The sequence below is a fragment of the Antennarius striatus genome, chromosome 15 (assembly GCF_040054535.1).
Source record: "Antennarius striatus isolate MH-2024 chromosome 15, ASM4005453v1, whole genome shotgun sequence".
NCBI classification, from domain to species: Eukaryota; Metazoa; Chordata; class Actinopteri; order Lophiiformes; family Antennariidae; genus Antennarius; species Antennarius striatus.
In genome coordinates, this window is record NC_090790.1 from 14,977,657 (window position 1) to 15,002,848 (window position 25,192).

At 42.4% G+C, this 25,192-nt stretch overlaps 1 protein-coding gene across 2 annotated transcripts; it reads left to right on the plus strand.

The window, feature by feature from the left end:
- The first annotated feature begins 6,226 nt into the window (after positions 1 to 6,226).
- Positions 6,227 to 24,973, plus strand: xrcc4 (X-ray repair complementing defective repair in Chinese hamster cells 4). Of its 2 annotated transcripts, XM_068334921.1 has the most exons (9): positions 6,279 to 6,341; positions 6,423 to 6,544; positions 7,646 to 7,803; positions 8,183 to 8,367; positions 11,282 to 11,448; positions 13,092 to 13,223; positions 14,104 to 14,246; positions 16,924 to 17,065; positions 23,449 to 24,973. In XM_068334921.1, exons 2-9 carry the CDS (start codon positions 6,513 to 6,515, stop codon positions 23,549 to 23,551), a joined length of 1,062 nt encoding a protein of 353 aa, XP_068191022.1. In that variant the 5' UTR covers positions 6,279 to 6,341; positions 6,423 to 6,512; the 3' UTR covers positions 23,552 to 24,973. The 2 variants fall into 2 exon arrangements, with proteins under 2 accessions (XP_068191023.1, XP_068191022.1); XM_068334922.1 differs by lacking the exon at positions 6,423 to 6,544 and having other exon boundaries at positions 6,227 to 6,341; positions 23,449 to 24,972.
- Positions 24,974 to 25,192: the final 219 nt, after the last annotated feature.

A 25,192-nucleotide genomic window follows, 5' to 3' on the forward strand; every position in this document is an offset into this window, starting at 1 on the left:
TTGATGTGCCTCAGGATTCTGATGCGAAGGCAAAAGGTGTCATCGTTGAGCTGCTGAGCCTCCAGCAGGAGTGGGAACAGTTCCAAATCCCATTTCTGTAGAAATGGAACAGGGCAGCAGGGCCAGAATGGGGGGTCACATTTTGATCATATGTAATATTCAGCATGGAGTTAACAACAGCCAGTAGCAGTTAGCAGCTTACTGAAGTTCCTTAACATGACTGCAGTTTCACTCCAAAACTTAAATGAATTTTTATCATTATTCGACACCAGATACCCCCCAACCCTAACCCTTACCCCCATGAGCATTCAAGTAATAAGGATGCTAATATACTTGAAATGTTAATGAGAAAATACACAGGCAGGATGCTTTAAGTTTATTTTAAATGCTGAAATGTTCCCTAAGCTAGCTTCCCTCTGTTGTGCTACAGCCAGGTCAAATCGGACGTAGAAATTTAATAATAATAATTCACACTTTATTGATCCCCAGAGGGGAAATTCTCTTCTCACTCTCAGTACATGCATGTATATATGTGTTAGTCTTATTACATCACACAGTATTGTGAACAAGGCCCCTGAAACACAGCACACTAGGGGCCTAATCATACAATTAGTCCAGGGGAGGAAGATTGACGGGTTGCGCACGGAGGTCACGCCCCAAATGAGCAACTTGGAGTGAGGATGGCGCCTTGCTCAAGGGCGCCTCGGTAGTGGCTGGGAGGTGAACTGACACCTCCCACTGTCAGCTCACACTCCAAGGGATGTCATGGCGGGAGCGGGAATCGATCCACCGATGGCCAGGCGATCCGTCTCCAAGATATCTGCTCTACCGCTGAGCCACTGCCGCCCCAAATTTGTGGACTGACTTGGGTTTAAGGGCCAAAGACTAATGAAACGGTCTAGTAGCCGGTTCCTTTGGAAGGTTCCCTCACAGCTGGAGCTCAGTTTTATCTGTCTAAGAAAATTGTTCGTGTCCGGGGCCTGAAATCATCTTAATCTACTGTCAAACTTTAAATGTGTCAGACGCTCAGGGTGTGATTCAAGGCAGAAGCCAATCAGAACATGTTCCATGTCTGGATCTATTCCTTAATCAGACCAGATGCTTTCTACAAAGTTGCATTCTGAATCATTCAACTATTTTTTGTTATATAATGATCATATAACTCTTATATGGAATCAGTGAAGAGTTTCTTGATCCATAAAAAACAAATTTAGGCCCCCTTCCTGGTGTCCCTGTCTCCATTTATAATGAACCTGTATTTATGGGCTGATTGTGACTGGAGACGGAGAGGATGGCAACAATTAAAAGGGAGTTTTCTGCTTTTTCCGGCTTGTATAACAGAACTTCAGAGAAACATCAGAGGTTTATAATGTCTTGACCGCCAAACAGCACTGGTGACTGGAATCAGGAGCGCTCTCACTCAATAAGTCTTGAAAAAAAAATGAATGGAGATTTCTCCATCCACCTCCAGCTTCTGGCTTTTCTTCTAAATGGTTCTGTAGCCTGTTTACACACAGATTCAGAAGTTATCATTAGTCAGTATTTGACAACCACTAATTGGGGCTGGACATCCAAACCAAACAGAATTTACTCTGGGATTTGGGTCCAGGAAATGTCCAAGTTGGCTGCTGTTGTTCTGGATCTCTGCAAAAATCTGTGGTTTTATCATATTGTGAAATGTCCATATTTTAAGTACATCTACTCATTTCAAAATGCTAACAATAATGTTATGTCTGTTATGTATTCATAATGATACTCAAACACATAACAGATATGAAGTTATTAAAATTTCCTTGGACTGGTTTTGGGTTAAACTTATTTCATCTTTCATTTTGAAAGCTCTGTTCCCTCATTTATTTTGATTTCCTGTCTTTCCTATTATCCATATGTTGTGATTTCTTCCCTCTCTTCATTCTTCATTGGTTTTACCTGATGTTTATCCGTCTCTTCTCAACTATTTGGGATCTTTGCTTCATTTTTTAAATGGTGTCTGCTTTTTTTTTATCTTTATCTTATATTTACTCTATATTGAACTATATCTTTAATTTTACCCTTTCTGTAAAATCCTCAATTTTGTCCTTAAATTCTTTCCTGCCGCTGATACTTCCTGGTTGTCTGAGTTTGGGTCTTTCTGTTCCTTCTCAGACATAACAAATGGTGTTCCTGGCAATCAATAAAAGTTTCAGAAGAAAAATTATAAATTTCTCATCGACAATGTGTTCCCAGAGGTTCCATTGCTGATTTTCAAATCATCCAAGTAGGATCTACCACTCATCCTTCAGTTCCTCTCGGGGATCTCCAGGTGAATCCACGCTGGACTAGTTAGCTCTCATCGCATTGGCCTAGAAGTTCTCCCAGCAGGTGACCAGAAGTCAACCTGACCAGTTGTTAGACTCTACTCTGAGCTCCATGCGGTCGTCCAAACACCTCACCTGATGTCTTAGCCTCATTCTAGACATCATAGAGTCCAAACCAACTGCTGTTCCCTTTTTCTGATCTCTCACAAACAATATCCCAAGCTATTTGTCACGCAGTCCGGGAAGGAGGCCTCTTTGCTTTCCTGCTCGGCGTTCTTTCTTCCACGACAGGGTCTTGGGCAACAAAATGTTAGGTTTCTGAATGATTCCCCTGAATGTATTTACATCTAAATCCAGATTGTATTGATTTACAGTAAGTGTTCACAGAACAAATGTGTGTGTGGGTAACAATGATCAACAGTGTTTGTTCAGCAGATGGATGAGTCCAGCAATGTTTCATAACCGCAGAGAGGCTGCAGTAAGTCGGTCAGTGGTTTTCCTCGGGCAGACACGAGTAGCAGGAAGTGGTCGTTACCCAGATTGAGCAGGAAGTCATTATTGTAGGATCTAGCCTTAAGTGCTTGACGCAAGTACACACATATGAACATATGTCTGCTCGGGGCTATGAGGGGCAGGCCATGCTAAAAACCAAAGGAAGGAAGGATCCCTGAGTCGCACAGGGGAGATGAAAGTGAAGGCTTTCAGTTAATGATGGAGCAGAGATCAGAAACGAAGGCCTTGAGTGAATCTGTGGAGTGGAGTGGAGCTAATCAGGCTAGCCCTCTAGTGGCGTCACTGGAAACCAACAATTTTGGCCAATTACAGAGCATCTAATGAGTCTCTATTCAGCAGCTCAATAACGTCACTATGCAGAAACTTGATTTTGCTTGCATATAGTTTGACAATTTCAACAAACAAAAAAATTTGGATAAAAGCGTCTTGGTTTTTAACGAGTTCTATTTCCAATATTACTGATGTAATAATATTAACCTCTGCAGCTCTACACATCCCCCCAGCTGGCCCTCTCTTTATCTATCACATTATGTCATTATGACCCTAATGGGTGACCTCACCATTGGAGATACAAGATGACTATTTGAAAAGCCATACTGCTAAAAAATTATTTATGCCAATAAATCTGTACAAATAATCTTAATGACAGAAGTCTGTCCAGATGAGTCGAAACACATATGTTTGACTGTTAACTGCACTGCCCTCTGCTTCTAGCTTATGACAATGAGAAGAAGATCAGATCACTGATTTCAAACCTGGACAACATCTAATTTCCTTTTCACTGATTTTTTATTAGAAATTAAATTCCAGTTGGTAATGGTGTGCTAAATATGTCTTCAAATTTATCAGAAAAAGAAATGAAAACCTTTAACTTCACGCAGTCAACATTATTATTTTCATACAATTACAACCGTTTCTCATAACTTTAAGATTAGGTGTTGTTGTTTTTAGGTGGATGTAGTTGGTGTGATGAGTCACTGGGGACAGGCCTCTCTGCCCACTTCTGTTCCCAAACAGAGACCAGTATCATATTCTGCATGATCCAGTCTAAATAAATGACCCGGGTCTTGGAGTGGGCGCCAGTTTGTTGACCTTCTTTATCGTTAAAGGTCTGTTGGGAAAACCAGCCTCGATCTCTGTGAATAAATGCTTTATTCTAAGCAGCTTGTGGACTCTGTGACCAGACAGAGATAACGTCTCACTTGGTTGTAGTCAGAAGCCGTTTGGCGCTGATGGGATATTGTTCAGCAGTGTTTTAATGACAGCAGGAAACCACAGACAGCAAATCGTGACAAAGTGAGGTTATCTCAGCCAACATAAAGAACATTTCTGAGAGAAGCCAACATGGCTTTGACCACAAGTATCCTCCACCAAACTGGAGAGACAAAACAGGATTGTTTCGCACATATTTAGCATATTGCAGCTGGGTGTATGGTTGAATTTAAACTCCCTCGATTGAGTCCCAGCCGTGTCAACCAGGAGAGGAAACATGATCTGGTCTCATACAGTAAAGGTAGACTCAACATGTTGCGCCATACTAACATCAGCAACCTAAATTAATGGATAAATAATGCATTGACATTGCCTGAAAGCCATTTTGGCAGGCTGAGCTCGGATTACGGAGGATGGAGGAAGTGGCGTTCATTGTGTTCAAGGCTAAATCTACCAGAGCTCATAATTATTTACAGATACTGACAATTACTGAGTTCATGTAAGAACTTGTAGCATCCTAACATTGGGTAATGCAACAATGTGTAGCCGGTGAGCTGGTTAGCTGGTTAGCTATCTTAGACAAAATACAGTTCTTAAATTGTACTGTTGACGCTGGTACAATTTTTTAAAAAAACCACCAAACTGCTTTTCATGAAAGGTGAAAGGATGGGTTTTGGACCAGCACAGATCCAATTTAATTTTAATATAGATCAGCAGGTCTGTTAGCCTTTATTATTAAAGGTCAGAGCTCAGAGTTGTTTTTGTTAATGAGGACTAAAAGTTAAATCAGGTTCTCTGAAAACATCAGAGTTCAGCTCCATGAACAACTTCAACATGTGAACATATCAAATACTGATGGATGTAATAATTTACCCCATCATATATCATGGCTGTCTCTTTTTTTTGTTTTTTTTAAAGCAAAGATTGGACGATCACTGTTTTGAGGTGGGATTTAGTGACATTTGATTGGCTGTTTGGCAGTTACGGTCCTGAAACTTTACTCTGATTCACTCTTTTCCCACAGTCCTTAAGTCATACTATCACGCATGAGAGGCCACCTGGGAAAGCTGCACAGGTTACACACACACACACACGCACACACACACACGTTTCCTTAACTGAAAGCGTTCTAATGTCAGAGCCGCTTCTTAAAGCAATTATTCTTGGAAAGAGTGTCTGTTTGCAGAACTCAAACCTTAGTCATGCAGTAATCCCTTCATTTCCCTCTCAACAACATGTGGCACACAGCTTGTTGCCTTAGCCTCTCTGACAAGGAAGCCACATCAACATGGAGACAAAAGACGTTTATTATTATTATTAATTACTTAGTTCCTGTTGTTGAACGTAGTAGTTTTATGAACCTGAATATCTACTGCTACAGTGTGCTGTGAAATTTAGGGGTTAAAAGGACAACACAGGATTACATCTGAGTCTGTCATCTTTTACTTGAATAGTCTTTGAAATGGGGAACAATTGAATACAGTCACACACAAAAAACTCATACATTTTAAGAGGGAGTATTGCTTGTTGCTGAAATAAAGGAAATGTTCAATTCTAAGTCCTGTGATTTTCCAAATATTTAACTTTTCACCAAAATCACCAGATACCACTGATTTAATTATCTCAGGGTCTTTTATAGGGATGATGGGAAAATGCAGCATGAGCGAGAGAAGTGTTCTGGATCAGCAGCCAATATCAGATGTTGTTCTTACAATGTGTGTGTGTGTGTGTGTGTGTGTGTGTGTGTGTGTGTGTGTGTGTGTGTGTGTGTGTGTGTGTGTGTGTGTGTGTGTGTGTGTGTGTGTGTGTGTGTGTGTATGTGTGTGTGTGTGTGTGTGTGTGTGTATGTGTGTGTGTGTGTGTATGTGTGTGTGTGTGTGTGTGTGTACCTGTTATACAGTATATGTGTATAAATATTTATATATTTATAATATATAATATAACATAATATAATATAATATAATATAATATAATATAATATAATATAATATAACATAACATAACATAACATAACATAACATAACATAAAATAAAATAATATAATATAATATAATATAATATAATATAATATAATATAATATAGAAACAAAATAGTAAAAAAAAAGTAGTGTTATTGTCAAAATAATATTTGATATTTGGAAAACGGGTTGGCCCCTGCAGAGCTTTCATTTCTAGGCCCGCCCCTGTACACAAACTGGCAGTGTCGCGTGGTGATGACGTTGCACTTAGCGACCGGTGCTGCTGCGAGTCAATAAAACTACAAGACGAGTTCGTCAGTGGATAAAATAAACCATCGGACGAGCACACAGTGAGCTATCGGTGAGAACTGATGTAGAAAATTCTTCTGGAGGAGTAATCGAGTACTTTTACGTTCTTTACATCACGTGCTCGTGTTTACAGACAGCGTCAGAGTGCTAGATGTTCACTCGTGGGGAGGAGGAGGATGTTTACTGCGGTTCTGGTTCTGAACAGAAGGACAACCTCCTGTAGATGTACAGCACTCACATCAAATACCATTATCAGTAACTAAGATACTTTATTCACCTGAGCTTTTTTCTGCGTGTACTGTCCGAATAAGTTTATATAATGTTAAAGAAAATACTTAATTAAGTAGATAATTCAGTCACATGTTCCCTGTCACTGTTACAGAATTACAGGTGGAACTAACACGAATTAGCCCCATAGTATGTCAAGTTTGATCATCACAATATAATCTTTGGTTATATTTTTTCAAGTTTATTCATTTATATTTACTAATAGTGGCAGAACGTTAACTAAGTCATAATTACATAAGATTGTAATATAATGTGCTGTTCTATATATTCTTATATAGTGTTGAGGTTGTAATAATCGCTGTGTTATGAGGATTTCTGGACAGACCACCAGAATTTGAAGTTCATTTTGCCAAATAAGAAATGTGAGAGTTTCTGAAGGTTTTTTATGACGTAGTTCCTTTTCTCATGGCTCAACAACAGACAAGCGTCCAGTGTTTTCTCCTTTGGCCGAGGTTTTTAATTTTCTTTTGGTGTGTGATGGTTTGCAGATTCATTTTCCCTTCAGTATGTTTTCCATTCTGTAAAAACCCCTCCCACAGCGTGTACATGCAGCCAAGACGCTTTTCTCCACCTGGCTGTTTTGCATAATGCTTGCACCAGAAGCAAAGTGTTCGTTGGCATGTGAACCGGCTGCGACCAAGGCCAGGAAAATGAAGTCAGAGCAACCGTTTGAGTTTTGGTAGATCTCTACCTGGTCCAGGACAACACTAGTCAGAGACATTACATTTGGGCCATGTTGGCTAAATCACATGTGCTTGGTTAGAAATACTCAAAATAAGAAATAAAAAAACTCAGTTCAGAATTTGTTTCTTTAACATAAAGCAACATAAATTTACGTGGTGATTTGGTACCTTCTGATTTCAAGGATCCTCAATGCGGCAGTATTGTGTTGTCATCATGTTATCACTTTGACCTGTGTCTTTGTTTGGGGTGATGTTAGCTTAGCCTTTTACTAGACTTAGCATCAACATAATGATTTTGAAGATATAGTAAATATTGAAAAGAGCAGTCAATGTGTACCCGAGCAGAAAAACCAGAGCTGTCCTCAACTTCGTGCTTTTTTTCCAGCCTGGCATTTGCAGATATGTCCACATCGACGCGTCAGATTCACGTCTCATCTGACTGTGACTCCTCCTACTTTCTGAGAGTGGACTGGAGTGGGCGGGGCTTAGATTCAGGCTTCCAGTTGCTGCTGACTGATGGACAGGGTGCTTGGAGAGGAGAAGGTAAAAATGTCACGTAGTGTGACCTTAAGACATTTAACACCATGGATCTGACAGATTTATGCTCACTTGATGGCTGGTCGGCGAGACCTGACACACACTCACACACACACACACACACACACACACACACACTTCCCACTTCATTTGGAGCATGCCGTTGTTGACCTTAGACTCAGAGGAAGATTTTTCAGCCATGTCAGGATTGAACGAGGTGCTGAAAAACAGGTCTAGACGATGTGCTGAGACCCTAACCCTAAACGCTGCTATTGATCCATGGCGACGTTTATACACCCCTGATTCAAAGCCTGTGTGTGTGTGTAGTCCTACTGTTAGCCTGTGTGTAGTCCTACCGTCAGTAAGTATCCTCCTGACGTTGCAGTGAACGCGGCGGCGCTCCGCGGCGAGGCCGAGGAGCTGGAGATGCCGACTCAGCGATACGCCCAGGACCTCCTGCAGGCTCTGACGGAGGCGTCCTCCACCTACAGCTTCATCCTGATGCCGTCTCCGCCCCCCCGCACCTCCTCCGTCACGCTGGCCTACGAGAAGGTGGAGAAGGACCTGTCGGTAGGTGAACCCCAGACTCCATGGGGTTTGTGATGTCACCACAGGATGTGTTTGTTCCAACATTCCACGAGGTTTAACCCTTAAAGGACTGGAGTGTTTTATCAGTGAAATATTGATCGTAGATCAAAGCTGTGATGTCAGATAACTTTTGAAATCCGCAAAAGCTTCACAAGCTGGTTTGGAGGAGGTGATTGATAGTGTTAAATCTTCTGTTAGTCCAGGAATCTCAGTGCTGTCTTCACCAGCGTAACAACTGTTTAGGATAATGTGGACTGTGATGAGCTTCAGATCTGTGGACGGTCTTTTATTAGTTATTTTCATGTGATTTAGATAATATGAAAGTTACAAATCAATGTAATCTCCACAGTCAGTCCTCACATAAAACCGTTCACAGACCAGAAGTTTTGATCACAACAATAAATCTTAGGTTAAATGCACAACATTAGCTAAAAAATTATCTGAATTTATTTTCATGGGCATAGTTCAGTTTGTCTTCAGGTTTATGACTTTTAGTGTTTCTCACAGAAACTCAAACAAAGCATCACAATCAGGCAGCGTGGATCAAAAACGAACCAAGACTTTAGATTCTCTTCTGACATCATGTGTTCCACCAAGCTAGAAGCACAAACTGAGTACTAATATGAATGATCAGCGTCAACTTTTCCTCGTTTCAGACGGATAAATGTGATCAGAAAAGAACTGAGGAATGAAAACATGATAAAACTGTCTGAAGCATGCTCGAGACACATTCAAGTCGACACACGGAACACGTGACTCATGATGAGCACGATGGCATTTAGCAACCGGTTGAATGATCTGTGTTTAGGGGTCAGCTGCCTGATCTCACCTTCACGATGTAGACGCAAAACATCTGTTGCCATGGTAATTACAACAGACAGGAAATCTGGATGCGCCGTTCACATCGAAGAGGAAATGAATCAGTGCCTCTGTTCTAGAGGTCACTGCTGGGTTAGCAGAAGCGTTCCGAGATGTCGTCAGATGGCATTTCATCGTTCATATGGCTGTGAGTCATAATGAAAGGGCTCGGTCTAACGTCTGGTTGTTCACCGTGTGATCGTGGCTCAGACATACACACAGGTACAGGTGTCATCTGAGCTGCAAACCTCACACACTTCCCGCTGGGACGGCCTGACGTCGTGTCGCAGACGGAACGTTTGTGATGACAGACGTGTGGTTTTCATGTCGGCTCATGTTCAGAGATGTTTTCTATTATCAGACGGCTGAAGTCGATGTTAAGACTCACAACCGATCCTGTATCACATGTCTTAATCACCGTCAGATGGTCAACCAGTAACTGCATTGTTCAACAAACCGTTTGAATAGAACAGAAAAGGGTTTTTGATATCCTTGAGAAACTGTCTGTTTCAATTCAACCATTATTTAACTGATTGCATATCAATCGTTATCAGTTTAGTCAGATCGTTTTCTGACATGTTAACTTTGGTGCTCTGCTAATGCAGGCTAGCTAACAACAGCCACAGCTATGCCTGCCACAACTTTTACCCACTGTTTGGGTTAACCACCATTATTTATTATACTGGTTGAAAGGGTTTCCATTCATCTGTATGAACACTGTTGGGTGCTGCAGAAACTGGTTTCATCACGGTTTCTGTGTTGTTTCTCACCGTTTGATGTCTGACTGTTGGTTTTTAATGTGAATCCGTTACAGTCATCAGTCTTCTTCTATTGATCCTGATGGGTGGTTCCCACATTATTTATTGTCCCACTGTAGGGAATTAAGCATTCTGGATGACTAGATCCACATTATGAATTGGATCCAGATACTGTAATTCCATTTTTGTCCAATCATTGTTGTCCATGAAGTCGGATGAGAAAATTGGGATCTGCTGGATGAAAACATTTGTGGTTATTTATAGCGTTTTAATTTAGATATGATTTAAAGTAAATGTTACAACTCAAACAGTGTCAGGGCGTTAAGTCCTGGTGGGGTGACGCTGGGGTGGGGTGATCCTGCCCCCTCTGGAGTTTGGATCGAGTCCCTTCTGTTCTATTCATGAGCTTCACATCAGCCAACCTCCAGCGCCGTTAGAGTCGGTGGAGTTGGACCTCAAATGAAAGCATCCTGCAGTCGGTTGGTTTGAATCAGCAAGTCGGGAACAGCTTTTGAAGCGTCTCCATGACGACATGAGTTTGCCCACATTAACAGTGTTTGAGCCAGCATCTCAGACCGGTCAACAACAGCAGCTGACCAGCAACTCCACAACTCAGCGAAAAGACAAAAGCTCTTCCTTCTGCTCAAATGATGAGTGACATGAACTGAATGATCAGCCTGTGCTGCGTTTATTGCTAATAAGCAACCGTTAGCATGCTAAAAAGCTCCACTAGCATAAGCACCAACGTGTCAGAGCTTCTACAGTGCCTCTGTTTAAAGGTAAATCTATAACTCGGGCTGTGAAGTTCAACAACGCATAATGTACATGTGAAGTATTTAGGATATAAATTATTAATGCTTTTTTTTTGGTATAATTTCATATAATCTGGGAAAAGTTGAGAAATCTTTTATGAAAGCTAATAAATTAGCATTAGCAGTAGGATAGTAAAGCCTATATCTTCCTATGGCGACTGTCGTGTTTTTCCAGTCTGCCGACCACTTTAGAAAACAACAGATCATCTTATCTCCTCTTATCCAGTTTGAACAGATACCTGCAGACATACCGCTGTGTCTCCCCAGTAAAGGTCAGCTATGTAGGGAGGTAGGGGTCAGAGGTCAGCGGCGATGTTCGCTGCTCAGCCTCTTATCATTGTGTAAACATAGCAGCGCTGTGACTGACTTAAAACTCCGTTTCCCAGGAGACGAGGTTTGTTTTAGCACGATTAGTGGCGTGATGGAGCAGCTCATCTCCGTTCGTTGCTCATTGACTTTTCATCTCAGTTTCGGTTGGGTTCTGTTCTCCTGGACGCCGTCCCGCAGCCGGCAGAGGCAGTGAGGGAGTTGCTGGTCCACAGCCTGCAGAAGGGAACCACGCTGGAGAACCACAACCACAAGCTGGAGGAGGAAAACCGACGACTCAGTGAAGAGCACCGGCGCATCACCGCAGAGTAAACGCAGTAAAACACAGTAAAAACAGTTCATCATCGCCAAACCATTATTTGAACAGGAAATGGTCTCAAACTCAGATTATAATACATCTATGTGAATATAATTATACAAGACATAAAATAAATACACTCAACGGATTCAAAAATGCATTTATTGACCCAGTTTAGGAATGTTTTTTCTATTTCTGTCTGATGTCATCCAGCAGGGTGTGTCAATCCATCAGGAGGAGCATTACTGCTGGAAACTTGATAAATTTAAGGTTTTTTTTCCACGTTAGATTAAAATAATTTCAAGTTAATGATGAACAGAATGGACGTTGTTATATTCATATCAGTCAAACTTACACAGCAAAGTTGGAAAACACGCTGTGAAAATGTTTTAATCCCTTAAAATTTTTAACATAGACCTTATATATTCAGCACAAACACACATTCACACCATTATATATCAGTTATAAGTTTTTAAATTGCTGAAAAGGGACAACGTCTCCACGTGGAATGTTTCTACTACTTCTTCCACATCTGTGTAGAGTCATATTTAAATATTTAAATTTCCTGAGCTCATTGTTAACACGATGATGATCAGAGACCAGAGGGAGCCACATTGTTGGATTGTCAGCAAGAAGATCTTCGTAAATAAATAAAATACAGTTTGATTACCATTTGCAGGAATACCTTTATGGATACCTTCACTGACGTAGAGGATCTGAGTACTTCCATTCTTGTATAACTCAAACTTCTGAGAAGGGCTATTGTCTTATTTACTTTCCTCTTTGCCTGAATGCAACCATAAACTATAAATATAATCAGAACCTCATGTCGGAGCCTCAGACTGTTTGCTCGGTGATGAAGGTGACGTCAAGTCATTTTTGGGAAACCGGCAACGCACATTCTGACACAGGCATGGTTAAAAGTTTTAGTTCCCCTAAATCCATCACAGGTTTCCTGCTGAGCTATTATCCGACTCGTGTATCGGGGGGGTGGGGGGGCACACAGTGAGCTGATCTCACCCAAGAGGGGCCCCATGGTTCACATGAGCCCACCTGTTCATCATGCATGTTACTGTAAAGGCCTCGTCGAGTGTCCTGAACAACAAACTAGTACGCCTTGAAGGCCCTGTCCCAGTTCTGTGGTCCGTTGTAAGGGGGGTGCATCCGATTTCTTTGGGGGAAGGGGGGGTACCTCATTGGTTCTCCCTAAAACCTTAAATTTTTTAGAGCACCTCACAAATTTCACATTTGAACGGTACTTTTTAATCAACCAGATCGAGATAAATTATGGAAATAGGTGGAATTAATTGACAGCCGCTGCTCCAGTGAATGATTTTTCAAGATTATAACTGATTTATAAAACTGGTTTGTAAGGATTTTCTTCATCAGTTTAGATGTTTGATAAAATTACCAGCCTGCAAGGCTTCAGATTCAAACATCCTTTACATTCTTATGAAAGACGAGCTGGTTTGATGCCATGAGCTGCTCGCCTTGTGTGTTTCATGGTTTTGTAATCACTGCCTTGACCGCTCGATCCATCAGCGATCGGAGAAAGCACTGTGATGCTGCCAGACGGAAACACTCGTAAACTTCTCCTGACATCCAAGAGAGGGTTGTGGGAAGAGGCATCGCTTATTTGTTTCTGTGTTTCAGACTGAAACGTTATGCTGGAGGTAAAGAAGCCCTGGAGGCGGAGCTCTATTCTCGGTTCGTCGTAGTCCTGAACGAGAAGAAGGCCAAGATCCGAAGTCTGCAGGAGTCCATCACAGAGCTGCAGGACTCCAGGTACAGCCTGTAGGCCCAAAACTGTCAACTTTATGGACAAAAGTATTGGGACACACCATTGTAGTTGAATTCAGATGTTTCCTTCCGAACCTGTTCCACAGGTGCATAAAGTCAGTCTCGTCTCTGCAGTCTGCATTTACTAACAGTGTAAGAATATGTTGTTCTGAAGAAGCCAGTGAATTCTGGGGTGGTTCTGTCATATGACGTCACTTTCCTGCAGGATATTCCGCAGTCAGCTATTGGTGGTATTGAAAGGTTTATGAACAACAACGACTCAGTCCCGAGGTCTCTGACCACGTAACGTCTCGGGGCGGGTCACCGATGTGTTGGTGTTTTGATGTGTGTAAAGCACAGACTCTCTGTAGAACCAGAAATCACAGGGTTCCAAACCTCCTCTGGCATTAACCTGAGCCGGGAGCTTTATGAAATGGGTTTTCACGGCCGAACAGATGCATGCCAGCCTTACATCACTGAGCACGATGCCAAGTATCAAATGGATGGAGTGGTGCGAAGCACAGAAACAGTGTTTGATTGTGCCGACTGTTAAGTTTGGTGGAGGGAGGGATTATGGGATGGGGCTAGTTTTCAGGGTGTGGGCCAGATGCCCCGGTTAGAATGAAGGGAAAGCGTTACGCTTCTGTAGACGGAGACGTTTACTGCAGTTCTATCCCTACAACTTACCACACTACACGACATCTGTGCCCTAAAGCAAAAAACTGTTTTGGTGATTTGGGAACTGGATGTTGTAACAGCTGTAGATGTTTGGGACAAGTGTCCCAATACTTTTGTCGATATAGAGCATTTCAGCTGCACATTTTCCTCACTTGTGAAAATACTTTGTTGCTTGCTCTTGATATGAACTCTGTGGTGTCTGTGGTAGGAGTGCTGAAGCAGAGAAAAAGGAGGATTCTGTAAAAGCAGACCGAGCAGCAGGGGAGGAAGAGGAGGATGAATATGGAGGAAGTACCGACGAGGAGCCAGAGAGGATGAATTTGCCTCCAGCCCCGACTTTACCATCCAGGGGTAAGACTGGTCCGATCTTCTGTCCGATCTCACTCACAGTCTTCACCATGTGACCCGTATTGAAGCCTCTCAGGTGAACAAGATCAAACATTTATCATCTTCTTGTCTGAGAAGATGATAAACCTGAGGAACGGACAGGAGGACTTCAGGGCTGAACAGAGACGCTGATGCTAAATCACAGAACGTTTCCTTTGCAGGTGCCGGAAACACTTGGTGAAGGCGACCAGCAGAGCTGCTGGAAGCCAGCAGAGATAAATACGGCTACCCGCTGACAAAAACAGAATATGTTTTCCTGGTGAAATATGACTGCAGACACACGTTCAGCTGTTGTCATGGGAGCGGAGTGTGTTTCATACACTAACCCTGACGTCACTGAGGGGTTATATAACGTAGGGTCCGGGGCCTCTGTCGGCTGATGGCCCCCAAACACCTTTAAATACAAGCAACTCCTCAGGTTGATGTTACACTTCATCAACCTGCGGACCCCAAACAGTCTGGTTGTGATTAACGTCCCCCAGCAGAGGCTGACATGTATGTTGCATTGGTGTGTGTGTGTGTGTGTGTGTGTGTGTGTGTGTGTTACACAAGTTAAGAGCTGAACACCAAAAACCCATCCTGGGAAATTCTGGGGGGTTTTTTGAGACGTTTTTGCCTTGCTCTTAGCTGTTTACATCCACGATTTTTCCACCTCCTCATATGTTGAGTCGTCCAGAAACCGGTTGGATTATTTGGGGGGTGGGGGAAGGGTTGATGGTGTCGTCCTTTCTGGGCCTTCCCCTCCATCTGATGAGGAAAATCTTTTAGGATTTGTGTTGATTCCGTTGCTACGACAGTGACTCAGATGGCAGCGCGTTGCCAGTTAAAGCCAGCAGATAGAGACACGGAGGGACGTTTCAGGGAGTTTGTAGTTATACTGTGGATGTTTTTGCGGTTTGTATAGAGACGGCCCCTAATGAACAGTTTCAGGTTTGATCCACACAACAATACACTCTGTTGTTGATGTCCAGGCTGCTGGTGCCAGGCTTTAAATCTCGCCCAATAAATAAGTACAGGAAATCTGATGTCTTTACTTTTAAACCAACCAAAATGATTGATCAGATTTATTTTCAATCTATCACATATGGGTTTGTGAAACCGATACCTCTACCTGGAATTAAGTTTCTCAATATTCCAGTTTTACTTTACTCACTGATTTACTATAATAATACCTTAATCAACCTGAAAAGAAAAATCATAAATATTCGACACATTACTGGACAAAAGAATGCATGGTGTGTGTGCTATTGCTAATAAAAATGCTACACCCTGCAAATTTCATCGGAAAGAGTGAATAAAAGTACAGCCAATGAATCAAAATGGTAATTAATTATATATTAATGTCATCAAGGTTTGAATGTCCTGAAATGTTTATGGTGGGTTCAGATCAGTGGCTGCAGGCATGCTAACATTAGCGGTAGCACAGGATTTAGACATGCCAATGTTAGCTGCAGGACTGCAGACATACTGGCAGTAATATCTTTAATAATCTAATATATTATAATCTAATAATAATCTAATACACACGTGCATTGAAAATGTGGTGGATTGAAAACCAGAAGAACCATGAAATGGGAAAAAGGGGAACAGACACACCTGACACCTGTTTGGTTGGTTTGTCTTGGGCTACTGGGTCACTGAGGTTAACAGACAGTTTAACAGACTGCTTCACTGTCAGTGCTTTAAAAAAGGGACGAGTGCTTTAAAAAAAAAAGGGACGATAATGTGGAAACCAGCCTCTCCCCTCAGCTGACAGAAATATGTCAGCTGTGCTTAGCATTAGAGCTGTCATCCTGCTGCCGCTGGCTCGGTCACAGCGGGCCTCGGTTCTGTAATCCCTGGAGAACGTGCTGATTGGTGGGCGGGGACCCGTCTTCTTCTGTGGATTTCTATACACTGATTCCTGACATCATCTTTATATAGAAGGACAGAGGAAAGTCACACCGAGATGCAGGAGTGTTGAAAAAAATCTACACCTCAGACTGCTGGGAATTCCAGAACCTGCTGTTGATCCGAAATGTTAGAGATTAATTCCAGCACACACCTGGAAGTGTATCATCCCATCATCACCTTTGTTCAGCATTCAAACTCCACAACCTTCTAGGGCGTTGCACTGATTTTTAATATGAAGACTGTTCAGTTTTCAGATTCATCACGGCCTCTGCAGCTCTGCTGTTTAAAGCCCGAAACCAATGTTAGGCCACTTATCTGACTAGAGGCTAACTGTGCTAGCTAACCTCACTGCTCATTCAGGAAGGTTTCTCTTAGTTTTCATGATACTTTTCTCATGAGTCATTTCCAAATCATGGCAAAGAAGCAACAGTGTCTCTTCTGGATGCACAACAAAGTCTGTGCTTTGTCTTATGGAACTGGATCCAATCTCTGGAAAGAGGTTTTTTATCTGCTTCCATTAAGTCAAGAGAGGTTTGACATGAGAAAACACTGCAGCTCACGCTCATACACTCACCATGGAAGTATGTATGTTTGATTTCTGAGGGAACGCTCTCTTTCATTACTTGGTTGGAGGCAGGAAACGGATTGGTTCTGGTGTCTCATCATGAACTCTCTGAGGGCTTTAGTATACATCTGCCTTCTTTTAAGCTTTTTATGCCAGAACCTGAAGGATTCCTGCGTTCCACAGAGTCCCCTACTTCAAGTCCACTGGAGGACAGCCTGAAGGACATCACCGACGTGGCCCCCTCCCGTAAGCGGCGCTTTCGTCACCTCAGGACCCCTGACCATGTGATCAAACAGCCCAATCCTCCGAGCTCCCAGAGACAGAGGTAAATGACCGAACAGCGTTTCAGACCTCAACTAATGTCTTTAACAGCGGTCACAGTCCTTGTATGTATCGCCCAAGTTTGTTTTGACAATGCGTGAAAAATAGTTCCTCTTAAAAAGTCGTCTCCAGCTTTGTGGTTTGTGGTTAACATCTTCTCTTGGAATGATTTAGTGGATCTTGATAGGTTAAGCAACCGATTTGTTCGTGTAGTCAGGAGGTGCTACCTCCAACCAAAATACACATTTAATGCATTTACATTTATTAATTTTATTGCAGAGAGTTTAAATTTAAACACCTTATTTCCCCCCTGTTTCTCACTCCTTACCCCCCTGAATGGGAAAGTCAAACATCATAAATGTCCCTGTCAGCCATCTTCTTTATATTGGGTAGTTACACCCAGTCTGTGGGAGCTCTCTGTGGACCTGATCGCTCAAATGGTTGTGGTGAAGCACACACAAGACGGCAGCAGTGTCGAAACTAATCTCATTCATATGGCGGCAGCCGTAAACCGCTGATTTATGTCAAAGCAATCAGTAAACATATGAAGGAATGTGAGCAGCAGCGATTCACTAAGGATACAGAAAACATTCAGTGACACCACCGATGGTTTCCTGTGACCTCACGACTTCAAGAAGAACAATAAAGTAAATAAACTGGACACAGCCAAAAAAAAGTTGTAGAAATTAATCATTTTCAGCAGAAACCAGGACTATGTTCATGTTTTACAGTAGTCAGTGGATGGAAATAAAGGGTGTGAACTTGAACTGTTTCACTGTGTGAACCTGGACTGTTTCACTGTGTGAACCTGGACCGTGTGTGGGATCTTTCAGATCTGTAGAAGAACACAGAACCTTCGTTAGCATTAAAACTTGTCAGTATGTCAGATATTTAAATCATTAATAAAGTTAAGTTTTAGTGCATTGTGGGTAAATGCCACAGATTGAGACATATTTATGGTTTCTGCTGCTGGGGGATCTCTGCAGGTGATGCGAGAATATTTTCCTCAGTATTGATGGATGATTTCAGCCACCTGGATCCCATCAGACATTAATCAGAATGACAATTTTTGTGATGGATCTAGAGCCCCATTACTGATCCAGGGATGTCTGGCAGCCCTCCTCCTCTTCCTCTTCCTCCTGCTTTTCTTCCTCGTACACTTCTTCCCCAACTTGGTGGATCCACATCACTGCCCTGTCCACAGAGAAGGTCCAGCTGTCCACCTTCAGGGCGTCACCTTTACGACATTCCTCTGGAGGGAACATCAGATTCAGTTTCCTGAGTTTATTGGTGTTGTCCTGCAGGTTTATGATTTGCTGGTTTTATTTCTCTAACTGCACACACACATGGTAGCCTGGCTTCAGGCGGAGCAGCTGTTGATGAGCAGCCCCAGGACAGAAGATCTTTTCCACTGTGGACTTTATGTGAACACACAACTCCACTAATGAGGGTGTGGAAAACATCAGGAAGCTTCATCAGCTCTCACGTTTGGATCTGAGTCTCCTGAACTTTTGAGACCGTTAAAATAAAGTTACAGCAGGTTTCAACAGCATTGATATCTGGTCAAATGGTTTTGGGTTTATATGCTCAGATTTTGTGACGTCCATCACTGATGTGAAAATGTTTCAGTGGGACTTCGTCAGGAGGAAATAAGGAGAGTTTTCAAAGTAAAAAGAACTTCTCTTTTTTACAGCCTGCAAGAAGTCCCTGTTGAGGATTTTTCAGAGAAATCAGGACGCTCACTTATGAGAAGAGAAACCTTTTTATTCTAACGTTGACCAAGAAACTTCTGTTTCATTGACTTTTCTTGATTGTTGCATTGTTGGAAGGATTACACACAAACTGTCAGACAGTCCCCGTGAGTTTTGTTGGAAGGTTTGGGTTCTTCCTTGCATCAGAAAGAACCCATTCAGTTCTGAATACAAGAACAAATCCAGGAAAGACGAGTTTCTGTCAAACTCTTCCTGGATTAACCAAAAACTATCCAGTGTTGGACAGAATTATCACTTGCTCGGCTCTAGAATTTGTGAGCAAGATGACGACTGTCATCCTGAACCAGAGTGAACCAGAACGAGAGTGATTTCTGGGGGAGACTGAAGACATAAATTGCCAATGACTGGTTTTTGTAGAACCAGTTGTGTAACTTTTGGTCTGTGCTCCTCCCCTCTCTGTCTGTGACGGTTGTGTCTACATTCAATTTTCTTTTAGATGTGAGCGGTTGGAGAGTGTTCTGTCGTTCTGTCCAGCAGCGTTTAGATCGGCTCTGCGGGGGTAAACGGGTCCACATGTCGCTGTGAGTGGCACCAACAGTCCTGAGCTGTCAGCCGTCGACCATAGAATCCGTTACCGGCCCTGACAACAGCGGACCGATGTTTGAGTCCCCCCCTTCATCTGTTAACCTACTGGGGGGGGTCATAGTGGTTGACAGGCCCACTCAGCTTTTGTTTTTCTCCATCTCCATCACTCCATTTTTCAGTCTTCCTCCATGCTTTCATGCAGCAGGAGGAGGAAAGAAGGAGCCTGAACAGAATGGAATGAAACCACATGAACAGACGAGGACGAATAATTAAAGGAGTTGCTCAACATTTTGCGGTCAGGTTTGTTTGTTTCTGCATCTGTTTGTCAACAGGATGAAGAGCAAACAAACATCCCGGTCATCACAAAACTTGCAGCGAAGGAAGGAAACGAGGGTGGCAGGAGCTCCCGATACACTTCCTGTTCGACTGTTTCACATTTACTGCCTCGAGAAGAAGGGATTTTTGAGCTGGCAATGGAGGAGGCCAGCTCTGCTGGCAGTCTTAGAGTGTTTTGACCGATCCTCCAGGATATTATGTTCTATGATTATGTAAACATCAAGAAGTCAGAAGAAAAAAGTTTGTAACGTTTTCCGTTCTACTGTATATCGGCAGTAAAGCAGGTTAATCGAACCAAACACACCCAGGTTTGACCAAGAAACGGATAAAAATGAGTTTTTAGTGAAAAGCTGAGTCAGCAGAACAGTGAGTCTGACTAATTTTTTCCGCTTTAGTGACACCTCAAACATGTCAATAGTGGTTTCCTTCCATAAAATAACATTGAAATAAGTTTTTGATGGTGAAATAACAAATTATTTGCGAATGTATAAATTCAGCATCTACATTTGACAAAAAGGTGAGATATTATTCGCTGTCACAGCTATAGTGAGTCTATAGTGAATCTATAGCTATAGTGAGTCTATAGCTATAGTGCATCTATAGCTATAGTGAATCTATAGCTATAGTGAGTCTATAGCTATAGTGAGTCTATAGCTATAGTGCATCTATAGCTATAGTGCATCTATAGCTATAGTGAATCTATAGCTGTGAGTGTCACGGAAGCTCTGTGGGGTGAAGGGGATGTGACTCGACTCTCCCATCTATTCATCCTCTCCATCGTGCTTCCTCACCAAACTGTACCAGTGTGAGCTGATTGAATTTGTCCGACTTCCAAAGTTTTGCCACCTCCTTCCTTCTCTTATATTCTACCTGTTCATCTCTGCTGCCTCCTACAGGGAGGATCAGCAGGTGTATTTTTGTCCTGCTGATGATCAACTCAGTGATTTTTCTGCCCAACGCTCCGACAGCAGAGGAACTGAAGACAAACAGGAACGCCTCAGAAACCAGGATGACATCCGATCACAGCTGATCTGACACTAGTCGACGGCTCTGACGTTCAGACAAGAACCAGAGTAGTGGTTCCCCCTGGTCCAATCTGTGTGCTGAGCTAAGCTAACTGTGTCGGGTCCAGCCGTCACCTCCTGACGCTAACGGTTCCTCACACAAATCCCATCTGTTGGTTCCTTCGGGTTACTTTTGGTTTGATTGAACAGCTGTTTCTACTGATCTTCTTCAATTCTAACTCATCATAGTTCCAATAACATGTCCTTGTTAGTGTGTGTGTCTGTCTGTGTGTGTGTCTGTTTGTGTGTGTGTGTGTTTCTCATGCAAAGCCACTCTCTTCCTCCGTCACACACGAACTGTTTCTGTAAACCATCACAGATCGCTCTCAGCCATCACAAATAATCACTACAAGACGTGGGCCTGGTTACATTCTGTGTTCTACCAGGAGGTTCTGCTGCTGGTCTCAGCTCCTGATCGAATTCTGTATTTATGAGGTGTGAACGGACCCGTTCAATGATTCTGTCTGTGGATGTGTGGCCGTCAAACGAGGTTCCCCAACCAGGGGAACCAACAGAGATTCAGGATGCTTTATTTTCTATATTTACTGTTTTTACTATGAAATACTTGAATATTTGAATCTGATTTGTAGAAATATTCAGTGCCAATACTTCATGTTGGCAGCAAGGTGATCTCACCAGGTACTTTAGGATAGTTTCTCACCTCAGTCATTTCATGAGGTCATAAAGCCTCAAGTTTCAGTGTAGGTCTTGAAATATTTGATATGTGGATATCTGATTTATCTTTGTGTAGACCTGATAGTAACTCACACACCTTTAAATGAGAATGGTTTGGACGTATCCTTAAACCTTTGATATACGAACTGAATGGACGTACCTGGCGAGATAAGTGAGAACATATTTTTGAATGTAATTTGGTGTACTTCAATGAGAGAACTTGTGATTTAGTTGCTCTTATTTGGACAAACCTAATCCGACTGCCCTACCTGTTCCAGATTGAACCTCTGTTTAGCTTCTGAAGCGACAGACTCATAATTGGTGTTCATGTCACCAGACCGTCTCCATGTGGGGGCTTCTGGGTGCCTGAGCTTAACCTCGGCTCTCAGGCTGGAGCAGCTCCGTCAGACCTCCAGTGATCCTCGGCGGCGGCGTGGAGCTGCTCCCCCTCTCCAGAGAACATGTCTCTAGTTTCCTCCTAACTGGTTCCAGAAGCGCAGCGCTGTTTGGGAACGATTTAACCGAGCTCAGGGCCTCCCTCCTCCTCTCCTCTCTCACACCCAACATTTCTTCTCATTTTTGCTAATCATCGCACACCAGGATCGGATAGAGGGAAGAAATCTCATGTCCTTGTTTCCTGAGCGGCTTTAAGTTCTTCATTGGGTTTGTTGGTGGTCCCCCTGTCGACTTTGGTTTGGGGTTCTCAGTGATTCACGTGTGCAGAGGTGAGAGGTGCCCCATCTTTGATGGATTACAGCAGGGCAGAAGTTATTTCACGTTAATTCATTCCATATCTGTTGTTGTCTCTGAACTGTTGGATGATAGAGAGCACAAATCACATGTCTGTGTCCTGATTGGTCGACACAGCTAACGGACCAAACGAAACTATGCCCCCAAAATAAGATTAGATTACATTCTTAGAAGAGCCATCCACAGGACCGCTTAAGATATCAAAAGGGAATCTAGAATGCCGTTGTCAACTAGCCAATCACAAGACCACCCAAAGGAACTGTAGAACCACCTGGACAGATCCAAGAGCCTCCTGAAGGACTGTCAGAACCAAGCGTAATGTATGAAACCGTAATGTATGAAAACTGACTGCCAAAATCAATCCCAAAAACCGCTGAAAGAAACCTTAGAACGTCCTAAATGACCCTTGGAACTATCTCTAAATCTTAAAGCATCAATAAACTAATTTAAAACAGCCCTAGAAATTGTTAACTGATTAACAGAACCACACAAAAAGAACCTTAGAGCATCCTAAACAATAATTAGCGCGAACTGGAATTCTTGAAAGATATCTAGAGCTACCCGGAGCAATCGTAGATTCTCCATAATGAACTGTTCAACGCAAATAGATCTCTACAACCACATAAAGCTTCAGTAGAACTCAATAAATCATAAACTTATAAAATGTCATCACTTCTTGAAGCATCTAACACCTCGTAAAATGTTGATTTGCTGTTTTAGCTTAAGCTTGGTATCTATCTGACAAACGCTGCTGGTATCACTCTCTAAATACGACAACATATTTCACACCATTATTCCTCATATAAGGAGAATTTGGTCCTTTTAACAGGATAAAATACTGCGTAGTCTTTTTAATTTTCCACTCGTTTGTCGTCTGAATGTCTTAAACTTTGACTCCTGAACGTCACACTGTGTTACGTTCAAGTTCAGGGGGAAGATGTAAGCCGTCATGTGGTGAAGCAGACCGGTCGCCACGTCCAGCATTTGATGTTGACTTCTTAGGGCGGGGGTGCTGCTACTCACACACACACACACACACACACACACACACACACACACACACACACACACACACACACACACACACACACACACACACACACACACACACAAGCAGGTATAAAAACTGCCCATGTGTTTCTAGTCTTGCTTCTTATGTGCCACATGATACACTTCCTGTCTCAACAGGAAGTCTCTCCTGTAAAGCAGCTTCATTAGTCCACTTACCTGTTCGCCCCCCCCCCCCTTTCTTCTGTGTGGTTCAGGACGGACCCCCATGCTGGATCCAGTAAGCAGCCGAAACCCCGGCGCTCCGCAGACGCTGCAGCAACAAGTTCATCAGCCGACGACCTGTTTGACAAATTTTGAGCCTGATCTTACAGATAAAAGCACAGATTTTATTATTTTTATGCAGAGTTTATTTATTAAAGCTAATTTTTTTAATGAAATAAATTATTAGAAATATTCCTGTAACGGCAGACCAAAACCGCTTTGGTTCTCCTCACCAGATGTTCTCCAGCTCTGTGGAACTCTACTAACGGGATTAAAGACATCAGCGGTGTTAAGTGTTGTAGGTGTTTACAGGTTCGAGAGCTGCAGGTGTTTAACAACCGAAAACATCCCTTCCATCATTAAAACCATTGGAGGACTTTTAACTAAGGCTCAAGTCCCATCAAGCCCCAAAATGATCATCAGAACCAGAAGTGCTACAAGGATAGCTTTCACCAAAGGGAAACAGAGAACGTTCTAATGGCTCTCAAAGGAATGCTCAAGGAATCATAGAACCACTTTAAGAAATTCTAAAGGGTTGCAAGAAAACACTAAAGAAATGAATGAGTGTCTCAAAGCATTGATAAGATGACCAACTTTAACCCTCAAACCTTCTAGACCACCTAAAGCCATTGGAGAATGTCCTGGATTTTTGTTAGATTAGATTAGATATACTTTAATGATCCCAAACTGGGAAATTCACAGTTGAACTTTGTTAAAAAGGACCTTCATGAAACACTGAAAAAAAACACCCTAAAAAAAATCCTTGAACATCCTAAATGATTATTAGATTAAACTAAAATGCCCTAAGGATGTTGTGAACTGTGTAAAGTGACACTCGAACCGCCATAAATATTGGTAGAACCCTTTAGATCAACTGTGGAACATCCTAGTGGGCCTTTAGAACACCATAAAGCAACCCTGTAACTGAACTAAAATGTGTCTACTGATGGAAAATGTCAAAAGAACTCATGATAAACACTAGAACCCATAATAAACACGAGAAACAATAATAAACACTAGAACCTGCTGATGACTTTGAGAACTATGGATTTAAATCTGTTTGAGGTTTCCAGGGGTTCTGCATTAAACACTGGGATTTTTTTTCTTTCATAATACAACGTATGACCTGTTAATAACCTATGACTCATTAGAGTCATTTTACATATTTGTAATAATAAACAGTGGATGTGGTTTTAGGGTTAGGGGTTTTTGTGCTCATCATTTTGACTTCACACATGGTTCACGTCTACCTCTGATCACAGACTCACTTTTTCACACATTCAGCCGGGGCGTCTGCCTGCTGAACAACTAGGACTTGTGGGAAATGGTGTTTGTTCAAAACAGATAAATTCTTGATGATTATAAGGTTTAATCTGTCTGAGTCAAACTGTGTGAAATCAAATGTGGAGTGTGTCTGTCTCTTACACACACACACACACACACACACAAACACATACTCTGTCTCTCTCTCACACATACACTCCCTCTCCGTCTCTCTCTCTGACACACACACACACACTCCCTTTCTCTTTCTCTGTCTCAATCTCTTAGAGTCTTTCCCTTTTCTTCAGGCTTTCCTCAGTCTCACTTCCTCCATCTCCCCTCTCGCTACTCTCCTCCTCCCGTTTTTGCCCCCCTTTACACTGGGCGGTGTACTGTGGGGGGGTGTGTGGACATGTGCGCCCCTCCTCTCCTGAATGCCGGATAAACGCTGTGTAAAGTGGATTTGAACTTGCA